Genomic DNA, 21803 nt, shown 5'->3' on the forward strand with positions numbered 1-21803 from the left:
CACTGCCTGTAAAAGGCAGTACCAGAATGACTGTACCAGACACTGGCAGGAAAAATGATCAGGTGGAGAACTTGGGAAGTGAACAAGCAATGCAAAATCCAAAGGTGAGGAAGTAAATTGCAGTGAGAAATCTGCATGCCATGCCTTGCCAGATGACAAGGCAGGAAGCAGATTAAGAATCCTGACTCACAGGTGCAAGCCAGAAGGCCAGGAAGAAAACACTAGTAGCTGCATTTTTTTTTTTTTACAGCTTAAAAAGGGGAAAACAAACATCTGGGAAGCCAGAAAGGGGAACTGTCCTAATCATGCCCCATCAGTTAAATGCAGTTATGTTTAATATAAACAGTTTCATTTCTCAGAAAACAACTGTTTGCCTGGCTAGAAGTTCTCCTTACCTGAGCTTCGTATTTGACAGCGGCAGAAAGAAGAGCAATGGCATTCTCTTCACAAATGCCTTGTTTGATAGTTTGCTGGCAAAGCTTTTTCAATCTGTTTTCTCTATACAGCGTTGCCAAATCTAGCAGTCCTGTGAAAATTCATACAGCTTTAACTATCATGATGCAAAACATATTATTTTCAAATTAATCAATTACCCTATTGATTTAGGCTGAATTAATCAAAGACTGGTTCTATTTTTTTCCCTAGCTGATGTGTGCGTTTTTGAAGGTCCTCAAAAGACGTATCAAAGAGGGACCCTTTTATTACCTTGCAAGCGTTCTGTCTTCTTGTTCCCTGTATTGTATCTCATTCTAGGTATCAATTAGGGATTTATATCCTCTTAAATTCACATGGGGAACAGCTCCCTTTTCATTCATGATCAAATCACCACAGCTACTCAAACAGAAAAGTTTTAGGATGGTATTAGTGCCTTTTTAAGGAAAAAAGTTCTTAATACAAGAAACAATGAGTTCTTTTTGAACGTTTTGCATCTTTCATCTTACTGCATTCCCACCACTCATTCTCCTTGGGCATGTTTCCTGCTACTGCATCCCTTCTTCCTGACACCTGCCAAACTCAAGATTTAAGTGCTAATAAAACTAAAATAAGCAAGCTCTGCTTTCTTCACCCTGTTATGACACACAAATTGAACTTTTCAGAAACAGTAACCTACAGTTATTTCCATTTATGGCAAATACCTATTGCATCTTCAGGAGGGAGCCTAATGTTGTCTGTATACAGGTATTCCAGGAAGGCTCGGTAAACAGGATAAGAAAATTCACTCATTTCTATAATTTCATCATCATTATTCAGTATGGAACGAAAATGTTCACACCTACAAAACATGGACAAAGGCTATATACTGTAAAGAGTTAAGCTTGAAAGATGAGCTTCGGCAAGTTTGTAAACAATAAACAAAAACCACCAGTGGTAACAGACTAAATACACAACCATAAACTAGCTACATGATTTCTTAGTTTGAACACCTTAATTTCTTTAAGCCTTATATATATAATTCAGAATTTTCCTTCTACTTACAGTATCTTTAAGGATGATCCATGTGGTTTTGATGTGATTTTCTTGAGTACGTTATACATTAACTATAAATTTTATTACCTGGCTTATAAAAGATAAAGTTTACAATTAAGTAGACAGTTCTCACATTTCAACCTGCTTTCTCCAGCATGATCTAGGGAGGAGGGAATTCATTAATATCTTAGATAACATTTATTCCAGTGTCAGAGTCCATACACAGTTTAGCATTAGATATAATCATTATTCTCAAGGATTAAAGTATTTAAAGTGAAGACACTCTCACCCAGATCTTTCATCACCTTTTTCTTAGAAGTCTGAATACTTTTGTGACAAGATACAAACAAGGAAAAAGCACTGGCTTTGATAGCTGTACTCTGCAACTCAAGAGTTCACCTAATTTACAACTCACTGTGACTTACTGCTCCCTAACAAGCATCCTGTAACATTTTAATTGTTTTCACAATTTTGCTGATGGAAATTAACATCACCACCTCAGGTAATAGCCACAATCTAATTGGACTCTTTTATACTACACTATTTACTGTCTAACTCTCCTGCATCAGCATTTGCTTTTCTTTTACTAAAACTTTTATGTAAAAGGTAGTTTGGTTTCCTTTTAATGATGCTGGGACAAGTCTACATCATAAAGACAGCATAATTTAAATACAAAGAAAAAATAATTACTTATTTTATCACTTAATTTACCTTTTCCACATTTTATTTTACTGGTTATTTAAAGAATTTTTATTCTTAGTATTTTTAAAAATAAAATAAATAAACATCAAGTCAAATTCATAAAGAATTAAAAAGTCATTATCTAGCTTCTGCCACCTCTTGTACCACATTCTGGCATTGGAAGAGGCAGACCAAACCCCATTGCTTTGTTTCCCAGAGCCTCATGTTAAGTGGTGGTGACCATGTTAGCCATCCAGCTGTGGAATAGACCTTGGGAATGGTCTGTTGCCCCAGTGGCACCACACGAAAGTAAAAAGTCACAGAGAAGGTGGTGCACATTGCTCCCTTAAAAATAAGTAAATAAATAAGAATCAGTTGGTACTCATCCTTCAGTCTCCAAAGTACCTTGGAGTGACTTACCCTTTGGAGTGCCTCTCTCTCTCTCTCAGTACAGAGAGAGACCAGACACCTAATTTTGGCTGGCTAAACGCAGAGCTGATGAATCCCACCCACATACTCATGCGTATCTCTTTCTGCAGGCAGTGTGTTCCTCAGCCAGCCCCACCCAGCTGGGCATTGCCCAGCCATGTCACCACCATTGCAAGCTAATGACCACCAATGGTACAATCTAGTTCAACAGTAGGCATAGAACAAGATGGAAAAAAGTCTTCAGAAGTAGTAAAGAAATGACTGGATAATGAAAAGGAACTTTTACCAGCACTGCATTTATCACAACGCTCTGGAACAAGCTGAATGCTGCAAAATACCATGTTAAATACATCATACTCTGGTCCAGCTGCATCATGAGACTATAAGGCTTAAAGAACATATTAATTCTACAGATTGTGCCTGATGCTTTATTATTCCTGCATATTATTTTGATAATGCCATACATTTAAATCCATCTTAGAATTAGGCACATATCCTTCCCAGAATGCCATACAATCTGAGAAAAAGTAGAGCAAGAAAAAATAAATAAACAAAAGTTACATATAGTCTGATTATCAGGAAAAAGAACCTCAGAAACATTTTGGGGATACACAAGATTTGAAGTGGTATCTGATGAAGGGCATGTGGCATTCCAAACAAAGGGTGGACTATAGGCACAGGTGTAATGCACAAGCAGTGAAACCACCAAAGGGAAGAAAATAGTAATACGGGTAATTGGAGTAGTAAGAGGAGAGCAGAAAAGACCAAAAAAAAGGGCAGACAAGAATTAACAAGGCACTTTAATGTTATGCAGTAATATACAAGAAATCACTAACAGGAATAAAAGTAGGAAGATGAAAGTGGTGATAAGCAGTATGAGATAGCCAATCATTTTGAGAAAGAAAATAGCAAAGAGAATAAAAATATTGTAACAATGAGGAGGATGAAGCAGTTAGCAAGACAGAAGAGATGTGTAAGCAGTGCCTCTAGAATATCCTAGTAGAAACTGTGTCAGCAAGAACAAACTAATCGCTGCATGTTAATAACAATGCGATTACTCTGTAGAACTGTGTATGTCAAATCTCACTTGCAAAAAGCTCTAAAAACAAAGAGAGAAGCCAGCTTAAAATTCAAATTCACTGATAAGAAGGTTTAAAACAAGTAGGATAAAGAAATCTGACAAAAAAGGAAAAAAAAGATAACCTGAAGAGCATCTACTGAAGTTGCTGAAACAACTGAAGGGTCCTGTGGAAGGAAAGGCAGGTAAGAATAAACACAAACCCCTCAAATCACCCCAGTGGAGGAAGCCAAGCACATAAAGGAGGAAAAACTGATCCAAACTACTGGGAAGGCAGCAGAAGTGAGCCTTTTCCTCAGCAGAAAAAAGGTTATTAGAAATCAGGGTCAAGGCCATTTAGGTAGCACAAAGGAAGATACATGTCAGAAGGAGGGAAGTGATGAAAAGGCTGGTAGTAAGTAGCATGTTTGATAATTCCAAACAGCAAGGAAATGAGGAAAAGAGAGTAACTGAAGAATAGCAGGTGAATTCCATGGCTGAAAGAAAAGGGAGTTTGTAAGAATAAATGAAGAATTTTGATCAGTAATTACTCAGCACAGTGGACTACACTGTACAATTTAGTTTAGATTAAACTACAGAGTTTGTGCCTTACCTAATTTTGAGAAGAACTTTATGAACATGAATATATTTTCCATCCACTAGAAACTTCAGGTCTGCAGTTTCAGGGTTGTCAAATTCCTTCTTTAGTGACTGGGCTACTGTTAGATGGTCATCAGGCTCTAGAATAAAAAGGGGAATTAATAGTAAGTAGTAAGTAATACAAGTATCTCTCATGATAACATCCTGGGTATCTGTCACCAATTAACACTTTTAATAAATACAACATCTTTTTAAGGCTAGTAGAAAACCCCAGCAGACTATGTGTTCAGTATGAACCCCCAAGAAAAGCAAATAAAGAGCAGCTTTCTTCAGTCCTTACTAGTTTCCTACTCCAAACAAATATCCCTATTAAAAAAAAAGTCCCACTCCTCTAATTCATCTATATAAGGCCAGAAAAAAAAAAAAATTAAGTCTCAGAAGTTTAACGCTGCATGTGATAGTAAATGTTATCAGTCATTACTGGGTAAATTATTCCAAGTAAAAAGTGTTAGTTATTATAAGATACTCAAGAGGTCAATAAAAAAAAAATCACAACAAGACTTTCTAAAATGCTCCCATGAGGAGACATCTTACAGCAGAAATAAAGCCATTACATAACCAATATACTGTTTGCAGTGAAACTGCCCAGTACAATATCCCTAAAGGTAAATACCAACAGCTACAAGTCTATTCAAAAGTGCTTTCCCTAGACTTACGGTGTTAGAAGCACTCTGTGTGAATGTCTGCATATTCCTGCTTGTGTGTTATGTATGTATATCCCACCATGCGTTGGATTACAGGTAAGAGGATTGAGGGGGGGGGAGAAACCCAATGTAATGATAGTAAAAAATCCTTCTGAAATAATGATACTGCAAAATATGTTGTTAATTCTTATTTTGTACAATGTGGCTTATTTATTCAGACCTCTGCTATCCAAATAAGTAATAATTTTAACAACCAATGCAAAGCTGAATCTCTTCTTCAAAGTTAAGTGGCAATTCAGATTTCTACCAATACACATCTCCAGAAGACTTCTACAGCCAGCAGAGGTAAACTGAATATAGTGGGATTCAGTTACAAAATTCTTAGAGGGAAAATAGGTGCTTTTATTTGTTACAGCAGTCAAGGGGGAACCAGAGAAAGGAAATGAAGACGCAGTTCATACTGACAAAGCACGAAGACAAGAAAACTCTTCAGCAGTCAGTGCTAAGAACTGTAATAGAACTGTTAGAACTGCCCCAAATGGGGAATGAATGGGAATGCCTGGGTGTGGAAGCACCAGGATACAATAGACGGAGAAGGGCTGTAAGCATGGCAGATGCCCATGGCACCTAGTTCAGCAGATGTTAAGATCCTAGGATGCAGCTGCCTGATGATTCTCACCACACGTAGATCAGAAGCTGAACAACAATGAGTCAATGCTGACAACTCAAGGTGGGACAGGATGAAAAGACTAGTCACTCTCAGTGTGCAAAAAGGCACATCCAAAATCAGCACAGAGTCACCTAACTAAAAGGACTAGAGGAGACATGACAGCCAGCATCCTTTACCTGTGCCATCACAAGGAACCCTGCTCAGACCACCTGAATACACACACATTTTACTGCCGGGATGCTGGGCAGGCCACTTGGCACATATGAGAATATGGGTTTGAAAGTGTATCTGAAATTAGTTTTGTTTTAAAATGAAATAACCTTTTAGTCCTGTAAGTTTTCACCTTGTGCTTTGGTACAATGTTGCTACAGTGTTGCAACATTATTACCAAAAGGACCAAGAAGTCAAGGTCAAAAAACAAAAATAAAGGAGCTGCTACAGTCCAAAATTACTCCCTAAGTGTGAAGCGGTGCAAGGAGGCAGGGTGTGTTGATCACGGTGACAATGAAGGCAAGGATAAAAGATGTGTTGGGTAATAGTTACGAATGTAGTCTTAACCACACTCTCTTAAGAAGATAAGGAAAGGTGAATTTGCAGAAAGGAGCACTGAAAAACTGTAAGACAGTTTTGGTCTCACTCAAGCAGTCGTCTTCTCTGTGAGGAACAAATTAAGTAAAGAGGCAGGTTTTGCTTCTTGCCTTCCTCCATGCTCCTTTGAAAAATTCCTCAATACTCTGCACTGAACTGAGAAGAAAAGGCAAGAGAAGCGGAGGGGAAATTCTGATAGCATGAAGTAATATTTTAACGGGGCAAGAAGAAACGGAAGCTGAATAGCCCTAGATCCCTGCCAACGTACGTAAGAAGATACATGTAACTGAATTTATGATTAAGCTACATATCCTAATAATGTCCCATTTCCTTCATAAGTTCTTATGGAAGAAAAATCTGAACACGCTACAGATACTTTTATGTAGGACTTAGAGCTGACAAACACGTATTTATATGGAATGAACAACCCCGTTGCCTGGGATTTTAGTACAGTAACACAATTTACATCTAATTAGTAGTAGGCAAATATTAGGAATATTAAGAATTTCCACAGTAATTAAGCATATGTATTACAGTTCTGAACAAGCTACCCTAGAAAACGCAACTGCCTCAACTTAGAGAAAATGGGGGTCTTTGGACTGTGCCTTAAAACATGAATTTTGTCAAAGAAGTTTCCTGAGAACAGGATTCTCCATTTAATTCTCTAGCCTGTCAAAGCTGAAATATGAGTACTATTAACAGATTTCCTTACCTTGGCATGCAGAAGGCACCAAGGGAGCAAAGAGTGTTCTACAATTGTCAGACAAAAGCATACAGCAACACAAAAGCAATCACAAAGGCAGTACAGAAGTGGAATGGAAACATGATGGACTCAGTACAGTTTAAATTACAAATTAACAAATTGCTGCATTCTAGCCTTTAGCTTAAGCTCCCAGATGACAACTACAGATAACACCAAGAGTCTCATCTTTGATTAGGTCAGCAAAGACAGTAACTTTATTAGCAACCAATATGGAACTGAATTTGTAGCTGAAGAATGAGCTCTCTGTTAGACACTGCTATATACTTAACTCTTTCTAGTCAAGGCCAGCAAGACAGACCTTAATGTTGATCGAATATCTGCAACTTGTCTCTTCAGAAGCCAAGGTCATGATTACTTGTGATGAGACTCTAAGTGCCTGTGGCCAATTCTGAACATGGGAATTTGGCTCCCTCAATTTTTAATAGTCTAGTTAAGGGCATCTAAGAAAGCTTCAGGGTTCCCAAACGTTCTGCATGGCTCCCTCAAGTCTCCAAATTCGAACTCAGCTTCACCTCTGGCCATTGTACAGTAACATTCAGTGGTTACGCAAAAAAACCACATCCCCAAACCCAAGGCATTTCCCCCCAGAAATAAACTACATCAACAAAACAATCATTGAGCACTGCCACCAGGCCTTAGCAATTTTTACAATTCCATATTACCATTTATACATATGATTATGATTATGCTTCCCAGTATAAATTTTTGCAAGAAACTAAGTTTAGGCTTCAAATATGTGCAACTGTTTTATGCTCTAATGATTCTATTTAGAAGATGTCAAACCAAAAAATATTTAAGCTCACCTACTGATAGAAGGCGCCACATAACGGCAGGGGTAGCAAAGCAAGCAAACACATCATCAGTGCAGGCAAAGTGAGTGAGGTGGGGAAAGATCACGGACTGCCCACGGCATTGGCCCCACATGTACACCTGGCCGCTCTGCGTCTTGGCAGCCGACGTGTGAGCAGAGTGGCAGGCTGCGATCTCTATAACTCTGAATTTACAAGCAAAGAAAGAAAAAAAAGCAAGTCACTCTCATAAGAACAAAATGCAGTGAAGCAGCTCACTACCTCCTGTCTTTTTCTGGTGCAAAACATATTTGTAAGCATGCATGCACTTCCAATTGCAAAAATGTTTTCTGATCATACATAGCAAAATTAAAAGGGTTATCAACGTTTCTTCAAATAGCGTGAAAGCTTCTCAGTGAAAAAGCATCTTGGGAGTGAGGAGACACTGTTGCAGCAGAGCAGTATATCTGCTGCAGCACATGCTCTACTGACCCCCTTGGCTCCCTCAAAGAAAGTTATGGCAAGTTTCAAGTCTCTGAATGTCCTCAGTGATGCTGAGCAGTGAGGCAAGTGCTGTAGAGAATGGGTACTTGGAGAAGATGAAGAAGGGAATGAGGAAATGAATAGGTGTTTCAGAAAAAAAAAAAAAAAAGAATTTGCATTTTGGTTTATAATTGAAAGTTAATGAAAAACTTTTTCCTGATTGCTTTTTGGTAACAGTTACAAAGCAACAATTCAAACATACTACTTTTATTTAAAATACTGAACTGTCATTACTCATACAATTATTATTACTTACATTTAATGGACTTTCATTTTGAAAATTAAAAATTAGAACCAAACAGCACTAAGAGCTGTTTCTCAGTGTATTTTAGCTATGTTAGGCTATCTCACTAATCCTAGGATTTCAAAACTCCCACTGTGTACAACATTACACAATCCACTGTTTTTGCAGTCTGCACTACCACTTGTTTACTTGTTTTCCCAGCTGCCTGGGGAAAATAGCTAGGAAACAACTTGTTTAAAGCCATATGTACAAATCTTGCAGGCTTTAGTGAAGTAATACTGACACCAGAAATGCATATTCTGGCCAACAAAAGGGAAAGGCAGCATACAACATTAAAACTTGTATGAAAATGTGGTTACATTTTATCTGCAGCCAAAGTGTCTGGAAAAAACTCAGTTACATTTTAAGCAAAAGCATACACAAAAAGACATAGCAACATTCAAAAAAGGGCCATGTGTCATCACCAGAGAGGAGTTGCCTCTTCCTTACAATAATGTACACAGACACAAGTTTAAGAGGGACGTCTCACTTTTTTTATTTTTCGCAACAGGAAGCCAAAATCAAGACCTCAGTAGTAAGAAACAGATTCAAATTTCTGTCCACATATATACATGGCTTTACATTAGCAAAAAAAATAACTGTCCCATTACCCATCAAGGACTCACAGGAAAATATTTAACTTGTAAAAATCCAAGCTTAATTTTCAGGCAACAATACTGAGAAAGAACTCCTCCCTTTCTCTCTCTCCGGGGTTATGAGCCAGATTTAATAGCAGAAATAACACGAATTGCAGATGTCCACTCTTCACTTTTTCTGTGTGTACTTCTTGTCAAAAGTAGCATATTAAAAGACAACATATATTCAGAGACAATAAAGCTTTTACTGTTGACTTCAAACAATGAAACTAGACCACTGAAGAGAAACTGCAATTAAGGCCTTATATAAAGTACAGTGTGAGCCGAAGCAGAAAATAGCACATTCAGGCTCAGAACATTCAGTTTCTCTTTCACAAGGATGGTTATGGGGCGGAGTCAAGCACTTTCAGTGAAAATCCTGTTCACATTTAGCAGAAGAACCATTGCAAAAAATTATAGGCTATTTCTTCAAAAAAATAGATTAAAAATGCCATAATTTTCTGTAGCTCTTCTGAGAGTATGCCAACCAGTGTCTGACTGCCAGACTGTAAGTATTACCTGTCCTTATCCACAATAACTGTTGTAGGGTAAGACTGGTTACTTTTATTTCCAGTACCTAACTGGCCATATGAATTGGCTCCCCAGGCATAAATCTGACCTTCATCTGTTAGCACTAATGTATGTGCATAGCCACAGGCAACCTATAAAGAATAATAAAAAGAAAAATCTCATTTTTATGTAACAGTAAGTTGATACACATAGATACATGTTTTGCTATACGTTAATGTTATTGATTCTATACCAGTGTAGAAATTACAAAAATTACAAATACAGATAAATTTATTAAAAAGAGGAAAAAATGTATCAGTGACAAACCCTGCCAGATCATCTCAAGAGTACAGAAAAAGAATAGCTAGACATTGAGAAAAAAGGAAAGCTATATGACAAATTTGAACAGTATGCAGAAGAAATGCAAAAAAAGGCAGATCATCTGTCCTGCACTGACCTTGCTTTATGGGTAACTGCTCCAACATGAATAGCTTACCACTGTGAAAACAGGCAAGGTCTCCCAGTCTGCTCCTCTCCTCCCTGACTGCCAGCCACACAGAACTGTCCCCTCCCTGTGTCAGCTCTAGTGTTTGAATACCCACTTTACGATCTATATATGCAGCACATGCTGCACATACAGATAGACAGTGGCAAAATTACCAGCAACAGTCTTGCTCTGCATGAGTTAATGTAACCTGTTATAGCTAGACGGCTATCAATCACCAATTTATGTTGTTCAAAACTAGCTCACATATCTTCATATAATCTGCAAAGCAGATATACCATAAGTACATGTAGTCCACTGACATCCATGAAGCATGTGATGTGCTTTAAATTAAATAAATCCTTAAGTTATTTACTGATTGGAGGTCTATAACTTGGTATTAATAGATAGCAAGCAAATGAAGTGGATGGAAATAGTAAATAAGTCAAACTTACTGGAGCACTCACACTCTCTAAACAGGAGAATAAATACAGGGGAAAATAATATTCACTTTATGTTATTCTCCAACAGCAATTGTTACCAGCAAAGCTACTGTCTACATCCTAGAAACTGAATGTAAAACTCTGTAATTAAATTAGTTTATTTTAAAAGATTTATAAAATCCATAACTTCCCTGAGTAAATGTAATAAATAGGATACAGAATTCAAACCACACTTGTAAATTTTCACTAGGTTACAATGTTTTCTAGCAGAATCTGTCATTTTCTTGACAGTATCCTCTATTTTGGATAAACCAATTAAAAACTTTCAGTACCAGTTCTGCAGTTACTTTAAATATTTCCTATCAGTCAAAATGAGTTTTCAGTTTGCCAGTTACACTGATGACAGCCCAGCTATTTAGTAAAGTGTAATAACCACCCAAGATCAACTAACCATGGAATCATATCAACTGTTGTCCAAAAGCAGTTGAAGACAATTTGTTTAGACTTCAAACACCAGTTAGTCACCGTGGCTGGAGTGCAATTCTAAAAGTGATATTCAGTCTGCCAGAAAGACAAAATGCTAAACTACAGCATTTTCCCAGAAAAGAAGACAGGGGTTAAAGAAGAAGAGGGTAGCCTAAGAAGACTTTCTTATTTACTAAAATAACAGGACTTTTTTTTTTAAATTAAGTTTCACAGGAAAAAAAACCCCAAACATTTCTAATGCCCTAGTCCTCTTTAAGTAAAATCCTGACCTCACTCTAGTCAATGGCAAAATTCCCACTGAACTCCACAGGCTCACAGTTTCTCCCCTACTGACAAAGGCCCATTTTAAGATACCTGTTTTTATTCTGGTAAATGGCACTTCAAATAAAGAGATAAAGGACTATCTCTTATAAACGTAGAATATGCCTATTTTCAGTTGTTGATAAAGGGTTCGGCACAGAGCATCCCACACGTACCCGCTGCACACGAATGCCTTGCAGAGCTGCTATTCGGCACGGCGTTGGCTGGTTGCCGCTGCTGCCCAGTCCCAGTTGGCCGTTACCGTTGTAACCCCAGACATAGACCTTAAAAACAGAGATGGGATTTTAACTCTTTGCTACTATCTACTTCTTTCGAAAGCAATATGACTACTTCAGAGTTACAATAATAATTTTCTGCAATATTCCCTGTCCCCACACCTTAGGATCTGTACTTTATATGTAGATACACAAACACGTACACACACCTGTATAAACATACATATATACATAGACATATATACACACACATGTATATGGTTTTCTGTGCCAGAAATTTTGGATGATGCTTCTGTTTAAAATACCAACTGCATGCTCATCTAAAATTCTAAATCTCCATATTCATGTTGCTCTGTAAGAGTTAGATTATGTAAGACTACAATATTTTAATATGAAGAGTAGAAAAATAAGTGATTCATATGGCTGTTTCCTGGCACAGAGCAAATTCAGCATGAATACTTCCCTTTCTTAAAGAGCTAATTTCTCATTCAAAAATCCTCTAACAGAAAAGAAAACACACTAAAACAAGTATAAACTGGAAGCTATGACAAACAGTTTGAGTAGGCTGTTAACAGCTTTGTGCTGAACATAAGAAAAAGAGAAAATACTGAGCTCTGATAATTTCAGTGACATATGTTCTACTGCAAACAATCAATAGCTACTTAGGTCTAAACTGAAATGCTTGGAGCAATGGAGCTAGAGAGGATGTAGGCTGCCCAAAACCTTCAGCTCATATGAACTAAAACAAGAATACTACAACCCCTTTGTATCTTTGCAATGAGGATGAAAAAGTATGAGAGGGATTCAAGGGGTACCGCAATAGAACAAATATATGCAATGTACTTTATTTTCTCCATTTTCCCTTGAGATAAAGTGGGCATATATGAGCACTGAAAATTAAAATAGCATTCACTGATTATTCTCACATTCTTGATACTTAAGACTCTAGTATAGACAGTAATTTGTTTTTCTATGAATGCTAAAGAGCAGCGGGATAACGCATTAATTGGCACTTTCATTTTTGCTAGACTATAACACCAGCTCTAAAAATCAGTAAATCAGTGATACAAACTTAGTTATTTTTACATAGAGAAAATGAAGCTAGCATGAAATGCTAAGTATACATATATAGATTTGATATAATTTAATCCCAGTTTGTAAAAATCTCCTGACCTTCACAATACTATTTTTACTTCAGAACTGTATTTTCAAGTAAATTTGAAATTTGATATCTGAATTCCTTCAATTCAAAGCCAACTCCAATAGCTGATACAAAGTAATAGCTGCTAAATGTTATGAATAATCTCATAAACCAAAAAGCCATAAACCAAATGTTAATGAACAATTTTCCCTGTTTCACTCTATCTGCTTTCTAAAGAAGAAACCATAATCAGCACAGATAGGAAGATGTGCTTAAGTATGTCAGAATTTGCAGGACAATTTATGACAAACGTTTTTATAAGTAGTATAAACAGGTAGATTTGAGGGAGTCTGGAAAGGTATACTTCTTTTCTGAGTAGCAGCTCATTACTGGCAGGTTTGAAATTATCTACATCCTGTGATATTACATAAAACAAAATTCAGTCAGAAAATTCACTTAAAGTTTTTTACCTCTCCATTTTCCACCACAGCCATAGAGCACATCTGTCCACAAGCTATATTAACTACTATTTTATTCTGTAGGCAGCTGGTAACTCTTCGAGGAATTGGTTGATTAGCTGTGGAACCAGATCCAACCTGGCCTGAGTTATTGTAACCCCACGTGTACACCTGTTGTGAGAGAATTGTCATAGAAGAACGCTATATAACATACAGTTCGAAGTACACATTCAAGAGAGAAAAAAGTTATAAGCATAAAAATTTACATTTTTCATTCAAGTGGATGTATTCTTTTAAAATCTAGGCAGATACATAGGTTTACAATTTAATTGTTTCTATCAAAAATATGCCACTCATAATACTTATATATTCCATTCTTTTACATTCCTCCAATCAAAGGTAAGAGGCAACATGACAGTTGCATTAATGCCAGATGAATTCATTGCTAGTTTTCCAGAACCCAAAGTAAAATGGCTAACTGGACACAAATGGCACCTCAAAGTAAATGACAGAAAACTCCTTAGACGAATGTGATTTATATTAATGCCAGCTTTAACACCATTAAGCATTTACAGTAGAGTAGCATAGGAAGGAACTGACTGCCCTCTACAAAGAAACTATAACTTCTTATTACAAGCAGATGTAGCACATAAATCAATGTTCTGCATGCACTTCAAAGCAGCTAGACCGTAACAGGTTTTCCGTTTTTATCAAACATTTGTGTTGCATCAGCTCTGTGAGGATAGCAAGTAGCAAGGTCTAATGCTCTAGGTGCAGAATGTTTTCTTGTTTCTCACATGCATGAATATCATTAAGAGAAAAGAGAGATTTATTCCAGCTATTCTCACCTCTCCATCAGATGTTAACACCATAGAATGATGAGAGCCACAGGCAACTTCAATGACTTTTTTGTTCACCAAGTTAGTAGAGACTTGACAGGGAAGCAAACTATGATTTGTTGTACCATTGCCCAACTGACTATAGGCATTATGACCCCATGTATACACTTCTCCTTCTATAATAAAAATGTAAAAGGCTAGTTTAAAATCTTTATTTTTCCAATGAGTACACAACACAAAACTACAAACTGAAAAGTAAAATTCCATAACAACATACATATTTAAGTGTGTATATGTATATGTAATATATATATATATATTTAAGTGAGAGCCCCCCCATTGGGGCTCTCAAGCCCATGAACATACTAATTCTACATTCACATAGTGTTGACCACAAATCCACAAGGATAGTATCACCATAATCTTAGTAAAAGAAATCATATAGCTAAAACAAAGGAGACAGTGCAATACAGAAGAGAAAAGGATGACAGGACAGTCAGGAGTACCCATTTCAATTTCTTTGTTACTGACAAATCCATCAAAATTTCTTGTCTATGTCCTGTTTCCCACTTTGGAAAATTCAAATAATAAGCTTTTATTCCTTTATGATATACATGAAGATGCTTGTAAGAAAAATTTAGTATTACTTATTAATAAACATACTATTATTTACTTATTATTTAAACATACTATTCATGTCCTGTATTTTGAGAAACATGCTAGTAAAATTAAGAATGCAAGAAATGTCTGACCGTGTTAAGATTGATGGTCCACCTAGTGCAAAATTCTGTCCTCCAACTGACAACAGAAAAAAGCTACTGTTTAAGGAGAACATGAGCCTGGTCACTTTTTGCAGTTCCCAAGCATTTACAATCACTAGAGTACAGATATTACCAGGTACCTCTGATTCTCTTTAATGTACGTATATTGGCCCGTTTTCCATGAAGCTAACACCTTTTCATACTCATTTTCTTTCATCTGTTTTAAATCAAGTATCCCCTAGTTAGAGCAGTGCAGGACTTGAAGAACAGCTGTCCTACATTCATCTTGTCTATCATCATCATAATTTTCTAAACCTAAGTTACACTGTTATTGCAGGAGAGCTAGGTTTGACATACAACTCCATCAGATTTCTAAAGAGATCACCAAACTCCTTGTCCCTAAGAAGGTTTCCCTCAGAACTCCAAAGGCAAAATGTGCTACACTAAACCGATATTTCTCTGCAATAACAGGTTAAATCTGATGACTTTATCCGGTCAAAAGTAAACAACCTTTTCTTTGTTTCACCAATATGAGAATACAAATTTCAGTGAACAGGTGAAACAGCCACATAGAAACATACGACCTAAACTGGAAATGATAGTAACTAATACAAGAATTATGAAATACATAAGGGCTGTCTGAAAGGTAGGTTAAAAGAGGCTGAGCTGAATGGAAGATATTCATGTGAATGGAGTTAGGAGTAAAAATCATCAAGGATCAGTTCTGGACCTGTTCTCTTGCAATACTTCTGTTCATCATCTGGGTAAGGAGTATGAGCGTGCCAGAGGGATCTGCCAGCGACAAAGCTCAGAAAAATACAGATACAGATATAAAAAGCATCCAGAATGGTTTACCCTGAAGACTGAAGAAAATGGTGAAATGTAATTGAATATAAACAACAGTCACACATTTACAACACAATTCCCCTCACCTACCTTTAGTCATGTAATCTAGACTACTCAAAAAGATTCCTTCTCAATAATGGAGAGAGAGAGTGAAATTTTAACATCATCAGTCAGGCTCTAACAGAACCTCACTGGAAACACAGTATCAGTCATTTGTCTTCGATAATAATGTCCTTGATTATGAACAGAAGGGCCACTAGCACGATGCGGATAATAGAGTGTCAATGAGACAACAGAAAACAAAAGGCTGAGAGGCAATATAACTGGTCTTTAAAGCACATCCAAAACTAGGTACTGGAGGGAAAAGATGCATTTTAGCTAAAGGGCATTGCTGGCACAAGAACATATGGGGATAATGTAGCCACTAATGCCTTTCAAAAGCAATCAGAAGTTCCAAACTTAACTGCAAAGTAAAAAAAAAAAAAAAGCCTTCAAAAGTAGCAACAAGATTAAAGCAGAGCTTGAAAAACTTTTGAAAAGAACTAGCTATGAGCAGAGCCAGCTGATGTGTCATGGTCACCGATGAAAATATGTTGGACTTGATAGCCCAGAACATCCATCCCAATTTCTCTCTTACATTACCAGCACAGACCTTTCACACCTGCCAGACTAATTAAAGGGGATGTATCTGAAAAGCAATATTCTGATCATACTTTACCTTCTGTAGCAAGAACAACATGAGGGCCACTTCCGTAACTCAGACAGGCTATCTTTTTGCCACATAGAGAATCTAACCTCCTTGGTTCAATAGTGCTCTGCATGTCACCTGTTCCCAAACACCCACTGCAGTTCATGCCAAGCACAAAAACCTGTTATAAAAGAATCACAAAATCATAATTTAGGTTGGAATGAAGGACCTCCAAAGGTCAACTAGTCCAACCCCCAGCTCAACAAAGATCTAAATGCATCAGCTGACTCAAGGCCGTGTCCCATCGAGTCTTGAACAGCTCCAAGGAAAAGATCTCACAACCCCTCCAGGATTTAAACACTCCCACCGTGAATTTTTTTTCCTAATGCTGAATCAGATTTTTCCATCTTCCAGCTTGTGTCCATTGCCTCTCAGCCTGTCACTATGCTCCTCCAAGAAATGTCTAACTCCATCTCTCTTTATGCTCTGATTGTGGTAGGAAGCCATTAATTTGAATTGAAAATGCTTTAGTAGCAATCAAAATGATCAGGCATTTTTGCATGCAACTTTTCCTAGGTATACTATCATAGTACTTACTTTCAGAATAACTTAATATATAAATGACTAAATATGACTACACTGTCGTGGACAATTACCTCATCATTTTCAGTTGCATACAACACTTCATTACCAGCACTGCCAAATACACAGGCTTGACGAATTAACTTGAGTTCTTCTTGGGAACAGAGAGAAAAAATTGGCCATTTCCCAACATCCAGCATCTTCAGGGCTGACAATAACGTTGCCTCCAATACCTGATGTTATAAAAAATGATATAAAATACCTAGACAGAGAGAAATGTATACCTTTGCATACCAAAAAGTAAAAAATTTAGAGAAACACCATCTCCTTTTTCAACCACAAACCAGTATTTTAATTCTAGAACAATACTCTGAGGGAGTTTTGTTCTAGAATTAAAATAAACAAATAAAATACACCATGATCCAGAAAGAAAGGATCTATATGCATGGAGAAAAGTACTATATACGAAGGTAAATGGTGAGGTTGTATTTTCACTATATTCATACAACATAACTGCTAGCTTATAGAATTCAATGTACAGGATTCTAATATAAAGTACACATTCAAAACTTGAAACTAATTTGTGTCTTTTCCTCCGGTGCTAAAATTACTGTTAAAAGAAGAAACCATAAAAAAATCTGCCCAAGAATATACCTGTCTTTGAAAAATATACACATTTGTTTTCATGCATTGAAAATGGAAACTTGAGAAAACTTGAGAAACTTTTTTCTTTCTCCTTTACTTCTGAAATTTACTTCTGTTTCAACAATTGTTGAATCTTTGGGAACTTCCTAAGAATATCTGCATTTATGTAAGTAGACATATAATAAAAGAAAAAAGATGATTGAACATTTTCCAGTTTATCCAAGGACAAATGACAAGTTTATAGTTAAAGGAAAAGAAAAACAGATCTCTCCAGACATTAAAACTAGTCAAGCTAATGTCTGACTCTCATGCAACTTTTCTACTACTTTAGTATAGCATAAATCAGAAAAATGTTGCAGCATCAAAATTTTATAGCAAAGTTTGCATGGAGCATGCATCAAATGTTCTTGACTGAAATTAAAACAGGATCTGGATGTGAAAGAAAAGTAGCATTATTTGTCAGATCAGAAGTAAAAATAGATTTTGCCTATTACAAGCACTATGTAGTTCACCACGTAACAGTGAGGATTGCATCATTAGTTTATTTCTAGCAAGTAGCTGATTTACAAAATGATCCCTTACAGAACATTATTTTTTCTATCTCTGACCGAAACAAAGATGTGAATAAATTCTAGTCTGGAGTCTGAAGCATGTTATGTCAGTCATAAGGATACTGCTTTTTTAATTAAAAAGATTAGTATGAAAAAATGTACACATAAACATAGATAATGTTTGAAACTAAAGAAATAATCCCTAAATTAATCCTGAACTAAAATCTTTAAACAAATTGCAGTTAATCACACATTTTTTTATAATATAATTCTAAGGAAGGAAAAGGAGGGTTGGTCATCTTCACTAAAGAAAAGCTGTGGTTTTGATCACACCAGTTCTTTCCCCATCTCCTCACACCAAATAACTGTCCAATTTCAGCCAACTTGCAAATGAAAGGGAAGTAAGATTCTGCTGACACAATCTATTTGGCAGTAGGCAGCTGGACAATCAGACATGTATGTTACAAAATAAATCAGCAAGAAAGTAGGTTCAAGCCAGTCCTAGCAAATGCTGTCCTCCATGACACATAGCAGGGTTATAAGAGACGAAGGACATGAATCTATATGGAAACAGGCTTCAGTTATCGGCTGTTCACAGAACAATTTGTTTTATGTCATGAGGTTAGCATTAATTCTACAGAGGATTTTAGGCACTTTTAAAATATGATAATGGATAGTGAAAGCATCACAGACTAGTCTTCCAATTGCATCAACAAAACTGTATCCTACTTTTGCTCAAGACTGATGAAGCCTGAGGTTCAAAAGGACAGTCAGGGTGTCCTTGAATTGTACAGATTCCCTTACTGGAATAACACATCAGTTTCTTTAACATGTGGGCTCTAAATTCCAAATGCACAGTGTGTCAGAACCTATTCGTCTTAAATAGAAAAGTTTTTTTTCTGTAACCTTCTTCTACAAAGCACTCATGTTCTACCCTCATAACTAACAGGTCAATAAAAACCCCAAACTGTAGCATTTCTTAACACTAAAATAATACACTGAAGGAAAAAACCCAAAGTACTGTTATAAAAAGCACCCAAGGAAACACTTGTGATCCTGATTTTTTTTAACAAAAGAAATAACAACAAATGTTATCAGATACAAAATATCCATAATCTAAATCCTGTCTCTGGAATTATTATTTACATTCAACTCAGTAAGAGATATTCTCTCACCTTTCAAGATTTTCTTCCCTCCCACACTTCTCCATTATATTTTGTCCCAAAAATATGAAAAGCAGCTTGAACTATCAGCCTATCAATATTTATGTCTCATAAGTGATCAGTTCCCTCATTATACTGCACAGTCATGAAAGACAGAGCTAGACCAGAATTTGAGATTTCATATGGTCCAGCTACCTGTCCCAAAGGTGTATCAGTTATGCCTCAAGAATTCCTACAAATTCTACACTTCATTTGACCTCAGCAATCAGTTCGAAATCTGGTTATTCAGTTTTATTTGTCATACAGATCACCTTAAAAGGCATCATCATTAAGCTCAAAATCTGAATGATGTTTCATTAAGTTTTACATGCAGAGTGTTCAAGGGAAATAAAAGATTAAAATGAGAGGAAGTTTTTGCCTCAAATTATGCTACAAAAGTTAATTCTAACAAGTTTATGTAGTTGAAACATTAGGCTGGAACACATAACTCAATACTAAATTAAACCAGCCTTGTAAGCCAAAGGATCAATTCAACCTAATTAAAAAGAATATATTGTTCTTCTAATATTTTGTGGATCACATAAGCAGCATTTCTTTTGCTAGTATCATTTTTCTACCTATACCTTTGTTTTCTGTTTATCTTGAAAGCTACTAGCATGTACTAAACTACTGCTTAATAGAAGCCAACTTCTTCCTTTTGAGTAGAGCAGTACTGAGTTCTCAATAGAAATTCACACTCTGACCTTGACACTGACTTCTTGGGAAGGAGGAGGTTCATCCTCCATATGGATTTGTGCTTGTGTCCCCCTGCAGAGAGAGAACTGTGGTTAAAATCACCGTATCGTATTGCTGCAACAATACTTAATGGACTATACACACTTAATATTAAGCCAGAACTATTTGCTTCTCTGGGGTGAGAAAACAAGAAACACAAAGCTCAGTCAATTTTGTTTTTTCATTCAACTATACAGTGATCAGTTAGACAGACTCTGCTCTTCTGTGTTCCCATTTAAAATAATAATTCTTGGCCAAAACAATTTAGTTAAAACAAGTAGTAAAATTAATCAGACTGTGATTGGAAAGGAAGAAGTTTTACTAAACACTATACTCCAATGTCTTTTTATTGCAGTAAAAATAAATTTAAACCTTGCTGACCTAATTTTTCAGGACATTTCTTTCTGCAAAGAAAAAGCACACTGGTCAGAGCTTTCCATTTCTGGCTTAAGCCTTCAAAGGCTCTTATTCCAGTTCCATTCTGAAAACCAATGTTAGAAAAACATTTTGGTCTTTTCAGGTTTACTAAGAATTCTTAAAATATCCACTTTGCTTCAGAAAATATTGCTAATCCAGTAAATTACTTGTATTATTTCTATGACATGCATTATCTATAGAAACAGATTTTCAGATCAGATGTTTCTTCACAAATATGCACAACTCTCCTATCCTTACATTATTTTCTAACACAAAGCCATGCAACTCCATTTTCAGTAAAACTGCAAAAAGTTGAAAGCATCTCTGAAGCTGTGCAAGCTTCTTTTACTCAACAAGTGGGAAAGCTGTACACATAAATTTCTTTGAGGTACACTGGTTCAGGCAATGCTAAAAACGTGTTTACTTTTCACTTAAAATTAAATGTCTGTGTCCTGGGTTTGACTACAGGCAGAATAACGTCCAACAAACAAGCTACCGTTTTACTTAGTTCCTTTTCAGAGGACTACCACACTAAAAGAAGTATGAAATCTAGCTTTTTTAAAACTACCTAACTTACTACTAAACGCGCCTCTTAAGTAAGACTTCATGCCATAAGACCTAGGCCAAGGACACAGAATACATGAAATTCATATGATTTAAATATTATAAATGTTAATGATTTAACAAATATAATTTAATTTACTGAATAAACAAAACCAATTTTTATTTATCTAAAACCAAACAATTGCTGCAGCTCAATTATACTGAATATGCACTCTGTTAAGCTCATGCTTCAACAAAACCCACAATTCTACATACACACAGTGTATTTTATACATGTAGTTTGAGACGTTAAATGATAAATACAGCTCATGTGTGAAAGTCCAGCTACTCTCTTGTCCATGTTGACTTTGAGCTTAAGGCTCAAACACAGAACCATACTGAAATAACTTGAAGCTAAGTTATATTCCCTTTCAACTAGGAAAGACTAAAGGGCTGATTCAGTTGCCCACTCGTTAGCACCTACTGCTATCTGAGATGACCCTATGGAGCCCTGGCACCAAACTGTGCTGGCAGTTATAATACAGGACCTATAGGGTATCCATGCCATGCTAGAGCAGCAGCTAAGAACTAAATGGCACTAGACATGCATGTGCAACTGAACAGAGCCCTCAATAAGCACATAGAGCCATTCATGCTTTACAACTTAATGGATACGGGGTAGCTTGTTAAGCTTTTGTTGTTGAGTGATTTGTTATCTTCTTTTCTTC

The 21803-nt window shown here is 36.4% G+C and overlaps 1 protein-coding gene across 6 annotated transcripts in view; it reads right to left on the reverse strand.

The window, feature by feature from the left end:
* Positions 1 to 21803, reverse strand: part of LOC141939608 (RCC1 and BTB domain-containing protein 2) — a 36511-nt gene that overhangs the window by 6777 nt on the left and 7931 nt on the right. For 3 of the 6 annotated variants that reach the window (XM_074859670.1, XM_074859671.1, XM_074859672.1), the window contains 11 exons: positions 20085 to 20148; positions 17057 to 17215; positions 16431 to 16581; positions 14115 to 14281; positions 13279 to 13437; positions 11608 to 11715; positions 9728 to 9870; positions 7763 to 7953; positions 4248 to 4374; positions 1137 to 1273; positions 396 to 526 (listed from right to left, as the gene is read on the reverse strand). In XM_074859670.1, coding sequence (XP_074715771.1) covers positions 396 to 526; positions 1137 to 1273; positions 4248 to 4374; positions 7763 to 7953; positions 9728 to 9870; positions 11608 to 11715; positions 13279 to 13437; positions 14115 to 14281; positions 16431 to 16581; positions 17057 to 17215; positions 20085 to 20126 — 1515 coding nt within the window. In that variant the 5' untranslated portion in view covers positions 20127 to 20148. Of the gene's footprint in view, positions 1 to 395; positions 527 to 1136; positions 1274 to 4247; positions 4375 to 7762; positions 7954 to 9727; positions 9871 to 11607; positions 11716 to 13278; positions 13438 to 14114; positions 14282 to 16430; positions 16582 to 17056; positions 17216 to 20084; positions 20149 to 20496; positions 20569 to 21803 lie in introns of those variants that run through there. The other 3 variants (XM_074859674.1, XM_074859675.1, XM_074859676.1) reach the window with 3 other exon arrangements.

The sequence above is a fragment of the Strix uralensis genome, chromosome 2 (assembly GCF_047716275.1).
Source record: "Strix uralensis isolate ZFMK-TIS-50842 chromosome 2, bStrUra1, whole genome shotgun sequence".
Taxonomy (NCBI): domain Eukaryota; kingdom Metazoa; phylum Chordata; class Aves; order Strigiformes; family Strigidae; genus Strix; species Strix uralensis.